The 22,980-nt window shown below is 37.2% G+C and overlaps 2 protein-coding genes across 4 annotated transcripts; both read left to right on the top strand.

The window, feature by feature from the left end:
* The first annotated feature begins 184 nt into the window (after nt 1-184).
* On the top strand, nt 185-13,828 carry snapc4 (small nuclear RNA activating complex, polypeptide 4). 3 transcript variants are annotated; one of them, XM_026212116.1, is made up of 25 exons: nt 185-539; nt 1,214-1,354; nt 1,648-1,688; nt 1,802-1,904; nt 2,006-2,028; nt 2,128-2,274; nt 2,386-2,511; nt 2,596-2,674; nt 2,762-2,843; nt 2,980-3,081; nt 3,451-3,523; nt 3,620-3,784; nt 3,937-4,087; nt 5,705-5,811; nt 5,986-6,080; nt 6,179-6,273; nt 7,512-7,594; nt 7,678-8,160; nt 8,265-8,351; nt 8,597-8,759; nt 10,104-10,174; nt 10,271-10,336; nt 10,494-10,524; nt 10,668-13,234; nt 13,320-13,828. In XM_026212116.1, the coding sequence occupies exons 2-25, from the start codon at nt 1,231-1,233 to the stop codon at nt 13,404-13,406; spliced, it is 5,151 nt and encodes a 1,716-aa protein (XP_026067901.1). In that variant the 5' UTR covers nt 185-539; nt 1,214-1,230; the 3' UTR covers nt 13,407-13,828. The 3 variants fall into 3 exon arrangements, with proteins under 3 accessions (XP_026067901.1, XP_026067900.1, XP_026067902.1); XM_026212115.1 differs by having other exon boundaries at nt 1,206-1,354; XM_026212117.1 differs by having other exon boundaries at nt 1,202-1,354.
* A 264-nt stretch (nt 13,829-14,092) lies between these two features.
* Nucleotides 14,093-22,447, top strand: card9 (caspase recruitment domain family, member 9). The gene is made up of 12 exons (XM_026212118.1): nt 14,093-14,487; nt 14,688-14,825; nt 15,391-15,716; nt 16,215-16,394; nt 16,472-16,615; nt 17,550-17,675; nt 18,057-18,245; nt 18,435-18,470; nt 18,600-18,648; nt 21,773-21,816; nt 21,894-21,970; nt 22,099-22,447. Exons 1-12 carry the CDS (start codon nt 14,286-14,288, stop codon nt 22,190-22,192), a joined length of 1,605 nt encoding a protein of 534 aa, XP_026067903.1. The 5' UTR covers nt 14,093-14,285; the 3' UTR covers nt 22,193-22,447.
* Nucleotides 22,448-22,980: the final 533 nt, after the last annotated feature.

The following is a 22,980-nucleotide window of genomic DNA, read 5'->3' as shown; positions in this document are numbered from 1 at the left end:
TTTTATTATATGACTTGTTTATATCTACTTTTGGAACAATATAAAATATCTATGCTAAATATTAAAGCAGTAAGTAGCATACATGTCATGTTTATTAATGAACAGTAAAACATTTTCCTAGTTATATAGCTGAGAGGCGATGGGACTTTTATTATGAAGTGTTCCTGAGGATGACGCACTATTGACGCGCGATTCATGTTTGTACATACCTTTGTACACAACGCGTTATGTGAACGTCGAGTAGTTTTACTAGGGGAGAATTATTCTTGATAGTTTTAAGTAAGATTTACATAAATATTTGTGATATTTGCAACCAGTCGCCCCAAGCAACGACTTTGATTTATTGTGTAACAAGTGTAAATCTAGTTTGCAAAGTCCCCAAGTGCACTCTTTGTAAACATGCTGCTGCAGAGGAAGATTTGAGTGGGACATTGTGAGTGATGCTGCAGGATCCAGCCGCTGTTTCTGTTGTGTTGCTGTGATAGAAGAGGTGCAATACTGAAGCCAAAAGCAGCATGATGCATTAAAGGAAAGCTCATGTAAGTACATGTCTGCACGACTCAGACAAACAAGAGATTTGGTTGCCAAAACACTCATGTAACGTTACTGTATTGTCTACTTCGTGACCTAGAAGAGAGTTTAGAATGAAATTTTATATTGAATATAAAATGTTTCTAGATATGTTTAAAGATTTATTGTTTATTACTACAGCATTACATTTGAGTAGATGTGAAACAAGTAAATAGAAAGTAGGTACTGAATCAGAAGAAAAATTACTCACCGTCTAAAATGTAACAAAAATAAATAGATAAATACATATAAATCTATTCTACATTTATATGAATAAATGAGTACTGTATTTGAACTGAAATAGAGATTTTGTAAACAAACATTTTTCTATGTGTTTAAGAAAATATTTCATATATTTTTTAAAAATTTTAAATTCGGGTGTAAATTCAATGATTTCTCTGGTGTAGATGAGACCTCTTTTTAAAAGGAAAATTATCAAATTATAATGGTTTCATGGGCTGTTTTGACAGATGAGAATAAAATAGACTTTTTGTAATTACAGGAATTTCTTTAGACCTGTGAAATTCTGTGAAAATATCCAGAATAATATCCATGCACTTTACACCACTGTAAATAAGTAAGGATTTATTGGCAAACTGTACAATGTTGTAACCCAGTAACCTGTAAAAAGTTAGGTTTTCAGGTCTCACCTCGTCTATCATGGAATCAGATGAGTTGCTTGCGAAGAGAGCTAAAATCCAGAGGGAGATTTTGGCTCTTGAGAGTACTCTGGGTGCAGACAGCAGCATCATAGACCTTCTGTCATCTGACAGCAGCAGTGATGGTAAGTCACTGTCTCCGAATTGTGAGAGAGGTGCCTTTTGGGCATCCTACAGCACTAATTCACCAGTGAGGGAATCAAGTGAATCATTATTTTATATCAAATGTGTTCACAAAATTGTGTGAATGAATCAGAAGTGATCTAAAAATTATTTTATTAAATCCTTATCCAGCATAACTGGAATGTTTATGGAAAAGTCTTGGGGTTGCATTGGCCAAAAGGTGTAGGGTCCTTGTATTTGGCCTGTGCTCTGTGTTGTATATTCATGTCATAATTCAGTAACGTTTCATTGACAGGTGATGAATCTGATGACAGTGGACCTGAAGTTGAAGGAGTGGTAAGAATTTAGAAAACCACATGGTTACTATTACACACTATAGTAATTAAATTTAATATTCTTCTTGTAATACTTTTCTTTTAATTTTTGTAATTGTTTGCAATTGACTCTAGGAGCGTGATGACTTGGAGGCAGAGCGTCTGCGGATACAGAGGGAGATTGAAGAGTTAGAGAATACACTTGGTGCTAATGCAGCACTGGCCGATGTATTGGATGGTAAATAATATCTTACTATTCATAGTGATTTTTGAATTTCATTATTGGGTCTTCTGTTTCAGCTATACAAATAATATATATTTTTTTTTTTTGTAAAACAGGGAGTGAACATGACACTGATTCTGTGAGTTTCCACTTTGCTGACTCTATATCTTGTATTTTCTCATTTTTGATTTAAATGCTTATAATACTTATAATGTTTATAATGTTCTGCTCTCATTAGAGGGATGAAGACAGTGAGGATGATGATGAGTTGAATCTTCCTCAAAATGTGGAGAGTTGCCTGCAGATGAATTTAGTCTATCAGGAGGTGTTGAAAGAGAAACTAGCTGAGCTGGAAAAACTCCTTAAAGACAATCAACAGCAGCAGGTGAACAACAAACATCAAGGCTGCAGCTCATTAAAACAGAGTCTTCATGCCACTCGATTGCATGGGTTTAATTACAGTCGAACCATTTTAAAGCCAACTGTATCTCCACAGAAAGAGATTGAGGCCCAGGTCTCCGGCCCAAGCACTTCTAGCTCCTCCGTACCAGGAATTCCCCCTCAGAAACAATTTCTTGGATACTTTATGAAGCCTTACTTCAAAGACAAACTCACTGGTCTGGTATGTGATGAAACTAATACTGGAAGTCGTTTTTATTTCATTTCTTTCCTGTGACGTTATATTAATTATTTTGTTTGCTTCTAGGGCCCTCCAGCCAATGAAGAAACTAAAGCAAGAATGAGTCATGGTACCAGACACATTGATGACCTGAAAATAAAAAGATGTATGTTTTATGGCAGCATGTGTGCTTGATATTACTTGTATCTAACTGATTTTTTTATAAAAATAAAACCCTGGTTAATTCTTTCAGGGGATGGTTGGCAGAAAACTTTGCTGACCGACACCGTTGCCAAAGACACCATGAAACGGATGCTACAACCCAAACTATCCAAGTGAGTTCTGGAAAGAAGTTGTGCATTTAGAAATGCAAGTTTGCGTTTCCTGTTAAATTGAAGTATATGTGTGCTTTTTGTTGATAATGGCTGTTTTCATTATATTATAAAGCTCTAATGATCTGTGTTTTCTTAGGTTGGACTATCTTAGTGCCAAGATGTCTAGAGCTGATGATGAGGGAAAAGAAGAACTGAAAAAACAAATAGATTTAATCGAGAAAGAAATTGCAGAAATAAGGTAAAAGCAGTTTAAGAACCTCGACTGTAAGATTGTAAAATATGCATATTAAGCATCAAAACTGTTTTCAACATTCATAATTATAAGAAATGTTTCTTAAGGAGCAAATCAGCATATTACTATGACTTGAAGAATCATGTGGAGACTGGAGTAATGATGCTGAGAATTCAGCTTTGGATTGGATTTTAAAATGTGTTTTAAATTTTACTAATATTTCTCAATATTGCTGTTTTACTGTATTTTGATCAAATACTGAATAAGAAGCCTTGGTGAGCATAACAGACTTATAAAAAAAAAAAAAAAAGACATTTTTTATAGTTGTTGTGTGCAAAAAAAAAAGTGTAATCAAACTTGGCAATATCGTCTTAGTGCCCTGAGAGACGATCAGCTGCTGGGTAATCGCCATGATGATCATGACTGGGAGAAAATATCAAATATTGACGTAAGTTATTGAGGTGCATGAAAATAAATCTTGTTCTGTCTTCTAACATCAGTTTTCCATTTCAAAAGAATGAAAGAATGTGCTTTCGTTTGATAGTTTGAAGGCTTGCGGGAGGCTGAGGATTTGAAAAGGTTCTGGCAGAACTATTTGCACCCCTCCATTAACAAGTCCGTATGGAAACAGGATGAGATTGATAAACTGAAAAGAATTGTGGAAGAGTACAATTGCTGCCATTGGGACAAAATCGCAGAGGCTCTTGGGGTAAGGGTAGAGAAGTGCATGGACATTCAAAACAAGCAGCTAATGTTAACATGCTATTTAATAAGGTTTTTAACAATGCAACATTCACCATATAATGCCTTTGACGTGTAAATATCCATATATATTATATGTTTGTGTCTTTTTTTCTCCAGACAAACAGAACGGCTTTCATGTGCTTCCAGACTTACCAGCGCTACATTTCAAAGGCCTTCAGAAAGAAAGAGTGGACAAAAGAGGAAGATGAGATCCTCAGAAAACTGGTTGAAAAAATGAAAATTGGCAACTTCATTCCTTACATACAGAGTGAGACTGTTGGATCTTCTTGAGCACTTGTACTGAATGTTGTGTATTTGTTTCTAAAACGGATCATTCTGACACTGATAGCAGATTGGATAAGACAAATTCAAAATAAAGTAGTTGATATATATATATAAATATATATATATTAGGGGTGTAACGGTTCACAAAATTCACGGTTCGGTTCGATACGATACACTGATGTCACGGTTCGGTTCGGTTCGGTTCGGTTCGATACGTTTTAGATACAGCAAAATGTAAAAACATCTCAACTTTTCAGAATGCCGCAAGCGCACCGCGGGTCATGTGACAAGAACCAACCAATCAGCTTCATCCTTTCCCGTAACAAGGTTGAGAGCTCAGCCAAGATGAAGGAACAGCTGATCGTAGTTGTATATGGATTGCAATTTTGAAATAAATTTAGTAGCAGAGCTACTGCAAGCGATTTTTAGAGCTGCAAATCCATTTATCCTTCGCTGAAATTTCCGCGTCTCATGGAGAGAGCACGTCATTGTTGCTTAGCAAAGACAGACGCCTCATGAGCGCTTCTGCCCGAGCGCTTTGGAAAGGAGGAGAAAGACGTGCTTAGCGTTTTCCACGCGTTTTTAGGAGCGATATGTGAACGGCCTCTAAGGCGCTCGCTCACTCAGCACGCGCTGAAGGCTCATGCAAAATGTCTAATGCATTTAACAGACCAGAAATATAAGATCCTAAAATAACCAACAGGTCTGGTGTTTGGGTTGGATTCCCTGTAAGCTATAGTGTCTAAATGCTGCAGGGATAGTTTGCTGCGTGCATGTTTCTCCTTTTTTTCGTCTTTTCCCAGATAGTACTGACGCATATATCCCAGATATTCCCGCTGGTGTTTTTTTTTTTTGTATTCCCGCTGGTGTACCCTGTCATGTTGCAGATGCGACATACCGTTGTTTTTTTATCCACCACTCTCTTGCCATCACCATTATAGCTTAAAGGGAATCCAAAGTGCACCCAAACACCAGACCTGTTGGTTATTGGGGAATCTTCTCATTTCTAGTCTGTTAAACGCATTGGCTATTTTGCAACGAGCCTTCAGCGCGTACTGAGTGAGCGAGCGCCTGCTGAGTAGCCTAACGTAAACATATAAGATGGTGTTTTTTTCTTCTTCGGGAGTGTCAGGGGCGTTGCCTGTTACGTTGTTTGGGTTATTGGGCTACCTTGTTGAACGCATATCATTATATTTCTCTCTCTCTCTTTTTTTTTTTTTTTCAAATATAATTAATTACTCCAACGAACCGTTCGGTATACATAATGCGTACCGCGTACCGAACCGAAAGCGTCGTACCGAACGGTTCAATACGAATACGCGTATCGTTACACCCCTAATATATATATATATATATATATATATATATATATATATATATATATATATATATATATATATATATAGATTTAATTCTTATATATATATAGAAAAAAATTGCTGCATCCATTTGCACTTTTCGAAAATCATTTTTTAACTATTTGTTTTAAATGTAAGAATATGTCCTTTGTAACAGGTTTAATTTATAGATTTCATTTTCTTTAATTGTGTTTTGGAAAATCATATGGGCTAAATATTTGCACTATTTATTATCTCCATAGTGTCATTCTTCATGGAAGGCCGTGATGGATCACAGCTGGCATATCGCTGGACATCTGTTTTGGATCCCTCTATAAAGAAAGGCCCCTGGTCCAAAGAGGAGGACCAGGTATGGAACATAATTAATTGTGGATATTCCACTCGCTTTCAATAAATTATAAACTGATTTAATACATTGTTTTTGTAATATTCCATATTCCGTCAATGAAAACACAATTTTTTAAATTCTGTTGCAGTCACGCATGCCAGTGTTCACTAATTTGACTAATCATTCTTATATTAGTTGTTGCGGAATGCTGTCGCAAAATACGGAACCAAAGAATGGGGGAAAATCAGATTGGAAGTCCCAGGTCGGACTGACGGTGCTTGTCGTGACAGGTACAGTATGACACATTTCAAATTAATGTTTCAAAATACAAATCATCTGGCTGGATTGACTAGTGCTTGATATGTATATGAATATTTTTGCATCTTAGGTATTTGGATTGTCTTCAGGAGAATGTGAAAAAGGGTCCTTGGAGCGAAGAGGAGGTGGAGCTACTAAAAGAAAAGGTTGCGAAATATGGTGTTGGTAAGTGATATCCCTCTTAAAAGGTTAAATCTTCAGGATTAACCATCACTACCTCAATAAATTAGCTTTCATAAGCCTTTAAATAGACAGAAACAATATCTAGTATCCATTTAAATATCCATTATTAGTACTGTTAACTTAGAAGGATCATGTGACACTGAGAACTGGTGTAATAGCTTCTGAAAATTAAGTTTTGACAACACAGGAGTGCATTTTAAATTTGTATTAAAAACGTATTTTATATTGTAAAAAATATTTTATTAAACTTCTGTTCTACTGAATTTTTTGATCGAATATGTACAGCCTTGGTGAGCATAAGAGACTTTACAAACATGAAAAGAATATCTTAGCAACCTTATACTTTTAAATGGTAGTGTATTTAAATAACTAATGACCATTACATCAAGGCCAGCTCATGATGTTACTTCAAATAGGAGATGATTCAAAACATTTTCTTTCTTTTTTTACCCTATTTGGAGCAAATCTAACAAAAGGTGTAGAACTGTTCCAACTTTTTGAAATGACACATGCAAAGTGTCTTTTAAACTAATTTTTTTAACCAGCAGATTTTAATTTAATTTTACTTTTGCTCTCAACTCATATATATATATATATATATATATATCTCAGACATTTTATAAATTCAATTATTTACTTTTTTGTTTAAATATTAAACTTTTCAATTTATATTTTGGGGGACACATGAGCCTCAGTCAAGTTAGATTTTTGGCCCTTCATCAGGGCTGCACAATTATGGCAAAAATCATAATTGTCAATTATTCCTTAAAAATTTTAATTGCAATTATTAATCATAATTATCACAATGTTTATACCATTGTTTGATGTAACTCCCTGCCATATTTTTATATGAAAATAAACAAGCTGAAAACAATAACAAAAACTTTGTGCTTTTCTATAGTATTAGGCCTCAAATGTCAACTATACATCGGATTGGTTTCTTCTTTAAATTCTAAAACAGTACAAATATAAATGGTATTATAATGTTATACTAAAACTAAAATTAAAATAATGGGAAAAACCCTTAAGTTAACATGTAGAAAGAGTATCTTAAGCTTGTATCTTAAAAAGTATCTTAAGCTTGCAGAATAACATAAGTGGACTTTTAATTGCCACTTTGAATCATCACATAATTGTAATCGCGATGAGAAATTTGATTAATTGTGCACCCCTACCCTTCATTTTAAAACATTTGGGCACATCTGATCATTGTTTTCCAGGCAAATGGACTAAGATTGCTTCAGAGATCCCAAACCGGATTGACTGCCAGTGTCTAAGCAAGTGGAAATTACTAACACAAGCTGTAAGTTCATTCTTCAGTATGTCTTCTTAAAGAAGATTAAATATCAGAAGTATACACGTTTGGTTGTTGCTTTTGTTTTTCAGAGTAAGAGTAAAGAGCTTCGGAGTAAAGGCATAAAAAGACAAAGGAGGACAACAACAGTGCCACGAAAAAGAAAAAGACAAAAGGCATTGAAAACTATTAAAAAGGAGATGCTCTCCTCCAGTGAGGACGAAAAACAGGTAAAGTATATGGACAGCGATGTTGAATCAGATGCTCCCTTGGTCAAAATTCGGGAAATACCACGAAAGGACTACAAACAGCCAGATATGAAGGAATGGATACCTGTAAATTCAATCCCAGGGGTTCGTTCTCTAGAAACTCTCAGGACTGTGTGGGTGCATCCTCCGTCCAATGAGGAGGAGCTAGAGAAATCCACTCTAGAATCTGGCACAGGCCGCATTCGATCAAAGAACAGCAAGTGTGCAAAAGTCATCCTCTGTTTAGTGCGCAATACCATCCTAAACCACTTTGGAAACGTGGAAAGGTCTTATGTAGGTTTGAATCCTACTGTCTTGCAGAGTCAGGTAAGAGGATTTCGGTTTCCTTTCTCTTTTAAGGTCAGATCAGTTTTTATTTATATGTTCTGCAGTGCTTCTGTATAAAAGTGCATTTCATTTCATGCATGCAGACTGAAGATGAGAAGGCCATGCTCAAGGTGTCTATGAGTGATATTAAACATTTTCTGCAGTGGAAGGGAGCATCTGTAGCTAAGAAGGTATGGTTAACAAACGCATACATCGTAAATAAGGCCATTGCATTATTATTTAAATGTGATAGAAAATAGTTGCCGCTTTTAATAAGCTAACAAGATTTAAAACTAGAGCCATATTCAGACTTAAGACTAAGGCAATATTGTCTAATATCACAATTACTATTAAAAAAAGAATAATATTTGAAAAAAAATATTATTTAAAATAAATAATACACTTACCTTTTACTGATTGTGTGACTTTGTCCTAGCAAAATGACCTAAAGGAGAAAATGAAAAAACAAAAAAATGTTAAGAAAAGAAGGTCGGTTCAGGACGTTTCCAGCCTTAATAATGACCTCTTCAAAGCCATCACTCCATGGATTGGTAATGTGATCCTGCCTGCTCCAGTGAATGAAAACACATTTTGTGAAGGTACAGACCCTTGTTTCACTTCTGACAAAACAGCTACATTTTTGTGAGTTTGAGCAATATTTTAGCAGCCTCAGATATCAGACAGTTGATAAATAAAGTTTCGCCTCTTCTTCCTGTTAAATATCTTGTTTCGCTTCAAAATGTATCACATTATGGAAGGGTAGTTTCTTCGGGTACTAAAAATTCTTAAAGCAACCTTCCACAATTTGCAGCCTTAAAAAGGTCTTGCATCAGAGCAGAAAGTCGTAAATGCATAGTCAGTATATTAAATGTTGCATGCATTACCAAAATTAATATCTTCCTGTTTTTGTTTTCCGGTTCAAATATCTAACATCCTTAAATGAACATATATTGATGTGAGATGCCAATTTAAAACAGAAAAGTCTTGAAAACTTTAACAAAATTATGTTTATGCTTCTAAAAAAGAACAAATATCTGTCAGTAGTATTTATGAACATTTCCCTTTTAATGAAGTTGCATTTATCTGAGCCCACTGACATATTTTTGTTCATTGTTTTAAACAAAAATGTATTTTACTGGAAACAAATAAATGTATCTTCATTTAAGAATGTCTAGACCTCTGCACTGGAAAACAAGACAAAAAGGGATTTCCATACCAGTTCTAGTGGTTTATAGTTATTCAAACCTTCAGCAATTATATATATATATATATATATATATATATATATATATATATATATATATATATATATATATATATATATATATATATTTGTAAAATTTATGAAAAATAATGGAGATCAGTTGGAAGCTGTATTTTGACGTTCTGTTAATACAACTCTTTGGGCCAGTTGCAAAAACTTAGCCTTTATGTTAAGACAATGTCTTAAGTACGAGTTTGACCAACTAGCAGTTAGCCAATAAGTAGTAAGTTTCATTTTTTAAATGAATTTAGAATAATCTATGCTTTTATGTAACTGAATTTAAAAAATTTGAACAAATTAGATGACTAACTTCTACCAGTCTAAATCATTTATGCAACTGCCCATTGTGAGTACCCTAGATATTTATGTTTAGAGAACTTATTTTAAGAATGACATTCTTTTACATAATTTGTAAGAGAGATGCATTGTGTCCACTTCAATCCTTATCATTTCTTTACTAGATCTTAAAAAAGTCTTAAATTGACCTTAATAAAGCCTGCATAAACCCTGTAGAAGCAGTTCTCTATTAAATATCAGTAGTTGTAACTATAATTTGCATTGACTTTAAGCAATAAGTGTGATTTAGTTCATAGTACTGTAGTGTGTAGACTCAACATGGACTTCATGAGTAAATAATTCAAGGTTTTTTGTCAGTAATTCTTCAGTAAACATTTTACAGGTGATATTGTTGGAATGAAAGCAGAAGACATCGCTCTTCCAAAAACATCAGTGTTTTCATTTTTCCTCAAGGTAAGCCTAATTACGTTGTCAACAATTAACTGGATTATTATGAAGTTTAAAAACACAGACAGCAGTGTTTCACATGGTTGTATTTTCTTAACACAGGCTTTTCAAATAGACATCAAGGGTTGCAGGAATGTCATTGAAATTCAGCAAATCATCAACATTAAGGTATTTATCAATCCAGTGTCTTAAGTTTGTTAGCCTAGTTGTCATACTTTGTTGCTGATGTGCTTATTTATATGCACTATTTTTAAAAGAAATTATCTCAAAGATAAGTGTTCCCTCAGTATTGTTTATAGTTTTCTCTTGTCTTGTCTTTTTTCAGAAGCCAATTGCTCAAGCTAAACCACAAACAGGTATGTCAGTTGATATTATTCATTTTATATATATATATATATAGCAAATAATGCACCTATAAAAATAGCTCCAGTTCTTTCTGCAGTAACATCTTTAATTTCAATGTTTCCTTCCTATGGTTATTTGGCTCCTCCTCAAAAAGTGTCAGCGATTCTTAAGGATGCAAAACCGAAAGCTTTGCACAAGAAACCTGCAGAACCTCCTCAACACCCACCTCCCCTGCAGCCGGTTCTTCTCAACCCTCTCCAAATGCCAGCCAGGCAGAAGACAACCGCTACATTGATTCAACCCCAAACTCTTTTCATTACACAGCCAAACAACCAGAGGGCAGTGCAGCCTTTACTAATCAAGTCAACACCACAAGTTTTATCACAGATTCCTCTGCAGCTAATACAGACAACAGCACCTGCACAAACTGTCATGGCCTCAACCCCCAAATCAGCAAGTACAGAGGACTCAAACAGCAACATATCTGCAAAACGCAGCCGCAAACCTACTGAGAAAGTCCAAGCCCTGATGGAAGAAGCTAAAGCTAAAGGTAGTAAAAAAGAGTCACCGAAACTAAATCAAGGCAAACAGAATGTTGTTTTTGCAACTTTTACATTGCAGACGCAGCCACTAAACTGGATTCTTACCCCCACCAAATTGGTACAAGTAACTGGTCCACTTTCTGCTAATATCCCAAGGAACCAGACACTAACTGTGCCAAATAGTTCCCCCCTGAATAACAGTATTAGTCCATGCATCTCAACTAATCTAAACCCAGCATCATCTGCACTGGTTGTTGCTGCTTCCTCTGTTAGTCCTACCCTTATACATTCTTCAGTCTCGAATGCCTCCAGAGATAGCCCAAAGACTTCCTCTTCTGTGAACATTAACCCCAATGGCATACAGACACCTCTTTCACCTACTTCTACATTAGTGCAGAGCAAAAGTGTGCTACATAGTGTTCAGATGTTATCCCCAACACCTATCAGAGTGAACCAGGAAGGTTCACATGTTGAAGTGACAAAGAACTCCTCCGACTCCTCTTCTGATGAATCCATTGTGAAGCAGTATCAAACATCTGCATCAACTGGTTCTGGAGTATCTCATGCTGTTCTTCCTGTTCCCTTGACTATGCCATCTTTGGCTAGTTCGCCAGTCGTATTGAAGCCAACAAATAATGTTGCAGTGGCAAAGTCTCCTGGTGTTATCGTTGCTTCCTCACCTCAGATTGTGGCTTCCTCACGTAAAATCGTGGCTCCCTCACCTCTTATTGTGAGTTCCTCACCTCAGATAGTGGCTTCCTCACCTCAGATAGTGGCTTCCTCACGTAAAATCGTGGCTCCCTCACCTCTTATTGTGAGTTCCTCACCTCAGATAGTGGCTTCCTCACCTCAGATAGTGGCTTCCTCACCTCTGATTGTGGCTTCCTCTCCTCTGAATATGACTCCATCACCTCCAATTTTGAATCCATCAGCTCATATTGGGGCTCCATCACGACAGATTGTGGCTCCATTAACTCGGATTATGGCCCCATCACCTCAGATTGTAGCTCCATTAGGTCAGTTTGTGGCTCCATCAACTCAGATTGTGGCTTCATCACCTCCATCACCTCGGATTATGGCTCCACCACCTCTGATTGCGGCTCCATCAACTCGGATTGCAGCTCCATTAGTTCGGATTGTGGGTACATCACCTCAGATTATGGATCCATCACTGCAGATTGTGGCTCCACCACCTCGGATTATGGCTCCATCACCTCCTTCACCTCGTATTATGCCTCAACCACCTCAGATTGTGGCTCCATCACCTCACATTATGGCCGCATCAGCTCGGGTTGGGGCTCCATCACCTCAGATTGTTGCTCCATCACTTCAGATTGTGGCTCCATCAGTTCGGGTTGTGGCTCCACCACCTCAGACACCTCCATCAACTCGGATTGCAGCCCCATCAGTTCAGATTGCAGCTCCATCACCTCAGATTGTGGCTCCAACACCTCGCATTTTGGCTCCACCACCTCGTATTATTGCTCCATCACTTCAGATTGTGGCTCCAACACCTCGTATTATGGCTCCATCTACTCGGATTGCTGCCCCATCAGTTCAGATTGTGGCTCCATCAACTCGGATTGCAGCCCCATCAGTTCAGATTGTGGCTCCATCACTTCAGATTGCGGCTCCACCAACTCGGACAGTAGCTCAATCAGAAATACCTCAAATCAGAACATTAAGTGAACCATTGCTCCCTCTTCCTGATATTTCCTCTGATGTTGTTAGCTTTAATCCTCACCTGATATTCCCTGAGCAGTCATCTGAAGTAGATGACTGGATGAATGGAAAAGATGGCATTCCACTACCTCATTTAGAGATGTCTTTGCCTTACCTTCCACCATCAGCCGCCAGCATCAAAACACTGACTTCTCTGCTCAAAGTAAAACAATCTCTGCTTGCAGCTGCAGTGAATATCCTGCCAGTTGAGTATCAAAACTATAGAGAGGAAGAAGCTCAAGTAGCTGCTATCCGCAAAATGATTGCCGAAAGGTTTGCCTCAAATCCGGCGTATCAGCTTTTGAAGGCTCGTTTCTTGTCGTGCTTTACTTTGCCAGCCCTTTTGGCCACTATAAACCCTTCTGTGAAATGTGAGCTGCCCACAGATAACAATGGTGATGAAGATGAGGTCTTGTTTTTACAAAAGATAAAAAAAAGGACTCGGCCACCATCTGCAGTAAGTTGCGCACAACATTGAATCAGTCTTTGCTTTGTTTAATTTATTTTTATTATAATTTATGCATTTTCCCATTATCTTTCAGAGGATCGAGCTTAACACAAATGAAAATGAAGCATCAGCAAAACAGTTCTCAGGAATTAGTACAAAAAGGCAAAGGAGTCAACATTGAGTTACATAAGATTGATCATCTGAATGAGTACCAGTAACTTGTATACCACAAAAAAAAAAAAAATCAATATTACAGTTAAAGGAACCTCTCAGATATTCATTGCTCTGATTTTGTTTACTCCATCCATATGTTCTAAGAACATTCAGTATGTGTCCTGACAATTTTTTGGATATAAAATGATAAACAGACAAGACTCGGAAGTTTGCACTGAGCTACTATTAAATTATCATATACATTCATTTTGTTACTGCTTTTTAAATAATAGAAATCTGAAATGTTTTTGTGCATTTGTATTATAAGCATTTGCATTTTGTTATGCTTTTATATTATGTGATCAAAATGTACAACCACCCCACCAGAATCTAAAGGTTTGTGAATAAAAAAAAAAACATGATTTTATAATAAAACAATTACATTCAGTACCACTTAAGTACATAATCTCTTGTGTTTTTAATCAACTCATTTCACATGAGATGAGAACATCAGTACCTTAATAGAAGCTGTTGTATTTTACATGAAGCTGAAAGCCTTACAATGGGATGCCACACATTGGGATCATCACAGAGACTTGAATAAGATTTAATAAATTAATAACGGCTGACTAATTATTTCCTTCAGAAAATTTTGTACTCATTATGTAGTGATTCTGCAATCAAATACCACAGAAAGTGTTGCAGCTCAACAGTTTATTGTGAAATAGAGGGAAATAAAAAAAAACTGCAATGACAGCTGGAAAAAAGGAACTTATGTCACCACAGAGCTTAGTGAACTTCATTTCCTTTTTGATTTTACAGACGAGCTGAATGTGTAATGTGCAGTTAGCCTTAAAACTTGCAATCAGTCAACTATTTTCAAGCTGACAAAGAGCTAGTGTCAGTCATGTTTGATGGCCCAGGGGGTTTTGAGGTGGAGGAGGATGATGAGTGCTGGGCACGGCTGGAAGACTACAGAATGCTTCTCATCAAGACCATTGAGCCCTCAAGAATAACCCCTTATCTGAGACAATGTAAAGTGCTGAGCAGCGAAGACGAAGAACAGATCTACAATGACCCCAGTCTGGTTATCAGGCGTAGAAAAGTTGGTAAGTATTTTTAGGCCACCTGAAGTTAAACATTAAATGTGCAGCAAATATTGTTAAAAGAAATAGTTACTGTATTATCCGAAGCTAGTAACTGTAAAATCTCAAGCGTTCTATCTTATTTTCTAAGTATACATTTAGTGGTCTCTAGATATTTATATGGTTCAGGATTTTTTTTTTTTATTATTATTATTATTTGCTAGGAGTGCTGCTGGACATATTACAAAGAACTGGCCTCAAAGGATATGAAGCATTTCTAGAGAGTTTGGAGCTAGACTACCCAGATGTGTACCGCAAAATCACCGGCAAAGAGCCTGCTAGGGTCTTCTCTGTGCTTATTGGTAAGTTTTTATTTTATATATTTAATTAAGTATAATTTGCTCAGTATACTTTTTTTATATCTTAAAATACTTTAGCCACATTTTTAATGCAAATAAAATCTGAAAACTGCTATAACCATATAGGCCAAAGTACTTTGAGAAATATTGGCACATGATTTTAACCACGCTTGGGTCTCTGGAAGATACTAAAAGGGGCCCTTAGAGAGGATATAAACTTTCAACTTTCCATTTCAATTAATGTTTGTTCATGCAATGTATGGATTCCCAGGCTTTTGACATCATCCCAAGCAACACTGACATCATTACAACAAATATCATTGATTATTAGTCTTTCACGAACATCCTACAGTTTTCTTACACAAACCCTAGTTTGTGAAACCTTCTGTGTTTAATGCATTTCATGATATTGATAACAAAGACTGAAATAGATTATCTTTAATAGATTTAATAGAAATAGATTATCTTTATACGTGCAAGCACAGGTAGAAATGTTGACTATAATTTCTGTTATGGTTTCTGTGTGCAAGCCTCTGGTTTACCGAACTCTCTCGGTCTGTTCACCCAGACACGGCCGGTGAATGTGGCCTCACGCAGTTCCTCATGAGCGAGGTCTCTCGCCTACAGAAGCTCGCACAGGACGAAAGGAGCAAGCGACTCGAAGTGTCTGCGCAGATGGCGGAGCAGCTAGACACCATCCGCCAGCTGCAGCTGTGTGAGAGCGAGCTGCACAAACAGCAGGACCGCGTGCAGCGCATCCGCGAGGAGCGCGAGCGCACGTGCGAGGAGGCGCGTAAACTGAGAGATGAGAATTACCGACTGATGCACGACCTGACCCGCCTGAGCGAGGACAAAAACTGCGCACTCATGTGTAACAGAGACCTCCAGCTCGAGGTGATCACTCATTCTAGCTTGAAAACATTTCATCAACATGTCTGGGTCTTAGTTCACCACTAAAGAAATATTACAGTTGCGGTCATAACTGTATTTTTAACTGTGCATTTCATCACTCTGGTTCCCTTAGCAAGGTCCCCATAGGATTTTTCCACTGGGTATTGAATTGTTGCAGAAACAACCTACAGAAGTTTATCATTCTTACACGTTTTATAATCTTAAAGGGTTAGTTCACCCGAAAATGAAAATGGAATGATAAGCTCCAACTTGTTTCTGAGTTTTGGCCTACAAAAATATGTCATTCCTGTAGCATGTCTATATCTACAGAAGGGCAAAGTTGAAGAAAGGAGACTAATTAGTTTTCTAAAGTATTAGATTATATTATTTTATGTTTGTTCAAATGTAATTTGACTAGCTTTTCTCTTTTGTTTTTCACTTTAAATTTGATCTTTTCTGTTTGCGTATTTCCTTTCCTCCCTCTTTGATCCTTTCTGTAAGATTGAGAAATTGAAACACAGCTTGATGAATGCAGAAAGTGACTCAAAGATCCAACGGAAAAAAACAATAACCTTAAAGAATGCGATGGAGCAGAGACCAAGTCCTGAGCTGATCTGGCAGATGCAGAGAGAAAATGACCTCCTTACAGCTCGCATACAGGAGCTCGAAAATGCTTCCAAGGTAAATCAGTCTCATTAGTCCACACTTATTAAAATATGAACAAGAATGCCTAATACACACACAATTCACTGACGCAGGTCCAAACTTTGGAGCATGAAAAACTTGATTCACAGTCATTAGAGGAATTCAAGCAACAAAGTCAGGCACAACACCAGGAGCTGGTGAATGATCTCTACAATCTAAGGAGAGACCTACATGACGCAGAAGAGCTGCGTGATAAGGTAGCTTTTGTTAAATATGTGCAGAGTAGAACACGCCACCATTTTTCCCAGATAATATATTTCTAAATGTGCTGTAGACATGACATTTTCACCAGATGTCTGTAACAACCCAAGTAATACATACATACAAATAAAACAAAACAAATAAGCTCACAAATGAAGTGGTGTGTATTAAAATGGAATGACACAGGAAAAAGGTATTGAACTACTGAACTTTATTAAACACTTTGTACAAAAGCCTTTGTTGGTAATGACAGCTTCAAGACGTCTCCTGCATGGAGAAACTAGTCACATACATTACTCTAGTAGTAATAGTAGTAGTAATAGTGATTTTGGATCATTCTTCCACTCAGTCTTCAAATCTTAAAGGTTCTGTGAGCCTCTTCTGTTTACTCTGATCTTTAGTTCTTATTTTCTATTGGAGTCAAGTCACATTATTGGCTGGCCATTCTAGCAGCTTTGTTTTATTTTTCTGATACCAATAAGAGTTTCTTGGCTGTGTTTGGGATCATTGTCTTGCTGAAATGTCCACTTGTTTCATCTTCATCATCCTGGTACTGTAGGTGTCGGGACTGAACCAGCTAATATTCATTTCCACTGACTATTGCTCAGGCAGGATTGCTTTCTAATTGCTGATAGATTTCAGCTGGTGTCTTGGGTTTCCAAGACTTTCTGCACCTCCCTCTCTTCATGTGTTCATACTTTTTCCCCTGCGTCGTTCCATTTTATTACATGTAACTTAATTTCTGAACTTATTTGTCTTGCTTTATTTGTATGTATGGATTACATATATATATCTGTGGGTGTGTGTGTGTGTGTGTGTGTGTGTAATGGTATAATGTATGTGTGTGTGTATGTATGTATGTATATATATATATATATATATATATATATATATATATATATATATATAAATTCTGTTTTTAAATTTAAGTATCGACAGGAGAAGGATGAGTTAGAACTGAAGTGCATAATGCTAAAAAAGGACTCCAAAATGTACCGTGATCGAATGGAAGACATTCTGAAGCAGCTGGAAGAAGTCATCAAAGAAAGAGACAAGGTTATCTTACTTTCCTCTTTGCATGACAAAAGTATATAGCAACATAATGTGGTAAATTTTATGGTCATTTTACATTAGATCAGAGATGCACAAACAAGGGCCTGCGGACCAAAGTTGCCCTGTGGCAGCTTTTGATTTGGCCCACAATCCATATAACAAGAGGGGGGAAACGTCATTAACTTTTAGTTTTTTGATTAAGAACCTTATATTTTAATATAATATAGTTATATATATAATTTGGCCCACAGCCCTCAATCTAGTTTGACTATTGGACCTTTATAAAGAAGTTTGGTCACATCTGCATCAGGTGAAGCAATGCAATGTATCCGTTGTATGTATCACATTAACCACAACAGTTGTATGGCACTGCCCTCTTACTAGGCTATTTGTACAAGAGAGGAGTACCATTTGGAGAACTCAAAAAATCTGCAAGACAAAGACCAGTACCGCAAACAGATCCGGGAGATGGGAGAGCGTTATGATGAGCTACAAGTCCAGTTGTTTCGAGCTCAAGGAGAAGTGCTTGCTTTTCAGTCAAAGCTTCGCAAACAGAAAAACCCAATTCAACTGGTATGTACACTTGAAATTTATACACAGAGTGAGCGTGAAGTGTGAATGGAATGGATGAGTCATTATTTAGTTCAAGTGCTTCCTGTTTGTGTCACTCTGATGTAAGTACGTTATCTTTAGGCACAAAAGGCATGATCACTGGGTAATAGTTTATAATGAATAGTGTTGATGATGTGTTTTATTCCTCAGAACTCAGAAGAAAGCTCCTTGCCGAGTTCATTTGAGGTAATTTTATATAACTTTCTATTAAACATTTAAATGCAAACACTCTTATAAAAAGTTGCATTATTCTCCACTTCATTTAGTGTGTATTATTCTTAGTCATCAACTGGGTTGCTTGCAATTTTTCCACAGATGAAAAGTCAGACTAGTGAGGAGGAGTCCAGGGAAAGGGGTGAAAAAGGTAACATTCTCAGATTTTCTCGCTCAGATCTCAATCAAATAAAAAAAAATAAAAAAATAATATATATATACAGTATTGTTCAAAATAATAGCAGTACAATGTGACTAACCAGAATAATCAAGGTTTTTCGTATATTTTTTTATTGATACGTGGCAAACAAGTTACCAGTAGGTTCAGTAGATTCTCAGAAAACAAATGAGACCCAGCATTCATGATATGCACGCTCTTAAGGCTGTGCAATTGGGCAATTAGTTGAATTAGTTGAAAGGGGTGTGTTCAAAAAAATAGCAGTGTGGCATTCAATCACTGAGGTCATCAATTTTGTGAAGAAACAGGTGTGAATCAGGTGGCCCCTATTTAAGGATGAAGCCAACACTTGTTGAACATGCATTTGAAAGCTGAGGAAAATGGGTCGTTCAAGACATTGTTCAGAAGAACAGCGTACTTTGATTAAAAAGTTGATTAGAGAGGGGAAAACCTATAAAGAGGTGCAAAAAATTATAGGCTGTTCAGCTAAAATGATCTCCAATGACTTGAAATGGAGAGCAAAACCAGAGAGACGTGGAAGAAAACGGAAGACAACCATCAAAATGGATAGAAGAATAACCAGAATGGCAAAGGCTCAGCCAATGATCACCTCCAGGATGATCAAAGACAGTCTGGAGTTACCTGTAAGTACTGTGACAGTTAGAAGACGTCTGTGTGAAGCTAATCTATTTTCAAGAATCCCCCGCAAAGTCCCTCTGTTAAAAAAAAGGCATGTGCAGAAGAGGTTACAATTTGCCAAAGAACACATCAACTGGCCTAAAGAGAAATGGAGGAACATTTTGTGGACTGATGAGAGTAAAATTGTTCTTTTTGGGTCCAAGGGCCACAGGCAGTTTGTGAGACGACCCCCAAACTCTGAATTCAAGCCACAGTACACAGTGAAGACAGTGAAGCATGGAGGTGCAAGCATCATGATATGGGCATGTTTCTCCTACTATGGTGTTGGGCCTATTTATCGCATACCAGGGATCATGGATCAGTTTGCATATGTTAAAATACTTGAAGAGGTCATGTTGCCCTATGCTGAAGAGGACATGCCCTTGAAATGGTTGTTTCAACAAGGCAATGACCCAAAACACACTAGTAAACGGGCAAAGTCTTGGTTCCAAACCAACAAAATTAATGTTATGGAGTGGCCAGCCCAATCTCCAGACCTTAATCCAATTGAGAACTTGTGGGGTGATATCAAAAATGCTGTTTCTGAAGCAAAACCAAGAAATGTGAATGAATTGTGGAATGTTGTTAAAGAATCATGGAGTGGAATAACAGCTGAGAGGTGCCAAGAGGTGACTCCATGCCACACAGATGTCAAGCAGTTTTAAAAAACTGTGGTCATACAACTAAATATTAGTTTAGTGATTCACAGGATTGCTAAATCCCAGAAAAAAAAAAATGTTTGTACAAAATAGTTTTGAGTTTGTACAGTCAAAGGTAGACACTGCTATTTTTTTGAACACACCCCTTTCAACTAATTGCCCAATTGCACAGCCTTAAGAGCGTGCATATCATGAATGCTGGGTCTTGTTTGTTTTCTGACAATCTACTGAACCTACTGGTAACTTGTTTGCCACGTAGCAATAAAAAATATATATATACATACATACATACATACATACAGGTCCTTCTCAAAAAATTAGCATATCATGAAAAGGTTCTCTAAACGAGCTATTAACCTAATCATCTGAATCAACTAATTAACTCTAAACACCTGCAAAAGATTCCTGAGGCTTTTAAAAACTCCAAGCCTGGTTCATTACTCAAAACCGCAATCATGGTTAAGACTGCCAAACTGACTGATGTCCAGAAGGCCATCATTGACACCCTCAAGCGAGAGGGTAAGACACAGAAAGAAATTTCTGAACGAATAGGCTGTTCCCAGAGTGCTGTATCAAGGCACCTCAGTGGGAAGTCTGTGGGAAGGAAAAAGTGTGGCAAAAAACGCTGCACAACGAGAAGAGGTGACCGGACCCTGAGGAAGATTGTGGAGAAGGACCGATTCCAGACCTTGGGGGACCTGCGGAAGCAGTGGACTGAGTCTGGAGTAGAAACATCCAGAGCCACCGTGCACAGGCGGTTGCAGGAAATGGGCTACAGATAAGCAGCACTGGACTGTTGCTCAGTGGTCCAAAGCACTTTTTTCGGATGAAAGCAAATTTTGCATGTCATTCGGAAATCAAGGTGCTAGAGTCTGGAGGAAGACTGGGGAGAAGAAAATGCCAAAATGCCTGAAGTCCAGTGTCAAGTACCCACAGTCAGTGATGGTCTGGGGTGCCATGTCAGCTGCTGGTGTTGGTCCACTGTGTTTTATCAAGGGCAGGGTCAATGCAGCTAGTTATCAGGAGATTTTGGAGCACTTCATGCTTCCATCTGCTGAAAAGCTTTATGTAGATGAAGATTTCGTTTTTCAGCACGACCTGGCACCTGCTCACAGTGCCAAAACCACTGGTAAATGGTTTACTGACCATGGTATTACTGTGCTCAATTGGCCTGCCAACTCTCCTGACGTGATCCCCATAGAGAATCTGTGGGATATTGTGAAGAGAAAGTTGAGAGACGCAAGACCCAACACTGTGGATGAGCTTAAGGCCGCTATCGAAGCATCCTGGGCCTCCATAACACCTCAGCAGTGCCACAGGCTGATTGCCTCCATGCCACGCCGCATTGAAGCAGTCATTTCTACAAAAGGATTCCCGACCAAGTATTGAGTGCTTAACTGAACATAATTATTAGAAGGTTGACTTTTTTTTTTATTAAAAACACTTTTCTTTTATTGGTCGGATGAAATATACAAATTTTTTTAGATCGGAATTTGGGGTTTTCATGAGCTGTATGCCAAAATCATCAGTATTAAAACAATAAAAGGACTGAAAAATTTCAGTTGGTGTGCAATGAAACTAAAATATGAAAGTTTGATTTTTATCATTACATTATGGAAAATAATGAACTTTTTCACAATATGCAAATTTTTTGAGAAGGACCTATATATATATATATATATATATATATATATATATATATATATATAATTTTTTTTTTTTTTTTTTTTTTTTTACATTGTTTCTGTTTCCTCACACAGATATGAATGAAGGGTCGCAGAGCCAGACATCTGGAGAGTACAATGTAGGTATCTTTGTTGTGGATGCTTATTAATACAGTAATAGTGGCTTCATTTTTTTATGCTTATTTCATGTTTGCAGTATTCCGAGAGGATGTTCTTTGAGGAGGACATATCAGCTAACTGCAGACTTAAAGGAAAAAACTTTCATTATAGGAGGTTGGTTTTTCTATTTTTATTTTTTCATAACTATTTAACCATTGAATCAGAGCTTCTAATATATTTCTGATATTGATGAAATGGAATGACTTGTTTCTAAGCTATACTCCTAATGTGGTCTTGGACAGGAAACGTGCCTTAAGAACCAAAAAATTCACAGACAAAGAGAGTGTGCATTGCATACTGGACAACACTACTGGGAGTGATACGGATGGGTTGTGACATACAGCTTTGGACAAGGAGACGAAATGTGGCCACCTTTGAAGGCATATTACAATGCAATTTAATGATAACCCAACATTGTTCTGCATCCAGTGACCCCTAAAAGCTGATTAAGAAAGTGACAGTGACGTGACATTCAGCCAAGTATGGTGACCCATACTCAGAATTAGTGATCTGCATTTAACCCATCCGAAGTGCACACACACAGAGCAGTGAACACACACACATACACTGTGAACACACACCCGGAGCAGTGGGCAGCCATTTATGCTGCAGCGCCCGGGGAGCAGTTGGGGGTTTGATGCCTTGCTCAAGGGCACCTAATTCGTGGTAGAGAACTGTACATGCACTCCCCCCACATACAATTCCTGCCGGCCCGAGACTCGAACTCACAACCTTTCGATTGGGTTCACCGATCTTTGTGTTCACTGTTAAAGTATGTCTAGTCAGTCACTTGTCATGAATCTGTTCTTACAATTTTTCTGTTATCTGTTAATATATACTATAATAAATATAAAATATATTTCATGTATATCTTGTTCTCTTGAGAGAAAAAAAAACAGGGGAAATGTTTGAATGATTTATTTGTACCCAAGACTTTAAGATACTGTATGTGCAGAAACTGATGTTTAAAAAAGAACTTACCTTTGAAATATTCACTGAGCTTAAAAGTCTGACAGTTATATCTAGTTCCTCATATAAGAGCATGAATGATACTATATGAGCCAATGTGAACGGGATCTTCTAATTATTTTTCAGTTACTTTTTTGTGAAACTAGAGTGGTATA

Source organism: Carassius auratus, chromosome 30 (genome assembly GCF_003368295.1).
Source record: "Carassius auratus strain Wakin chromosome 30, ASM336829v1, whole genome shotgun sequence".
Taxonomy (NCBI): Eukaryota; Metazoa; Chordata; class Actinopteri; order Cypriniformes; family Cyprinidae; genus Carassius; species Carassius auratus.
The sequence above is the reverse complement of the archived record's forward strand: the minus strand, read 5'-3'. Positions and strand labels throughout refer to the sequence as shown.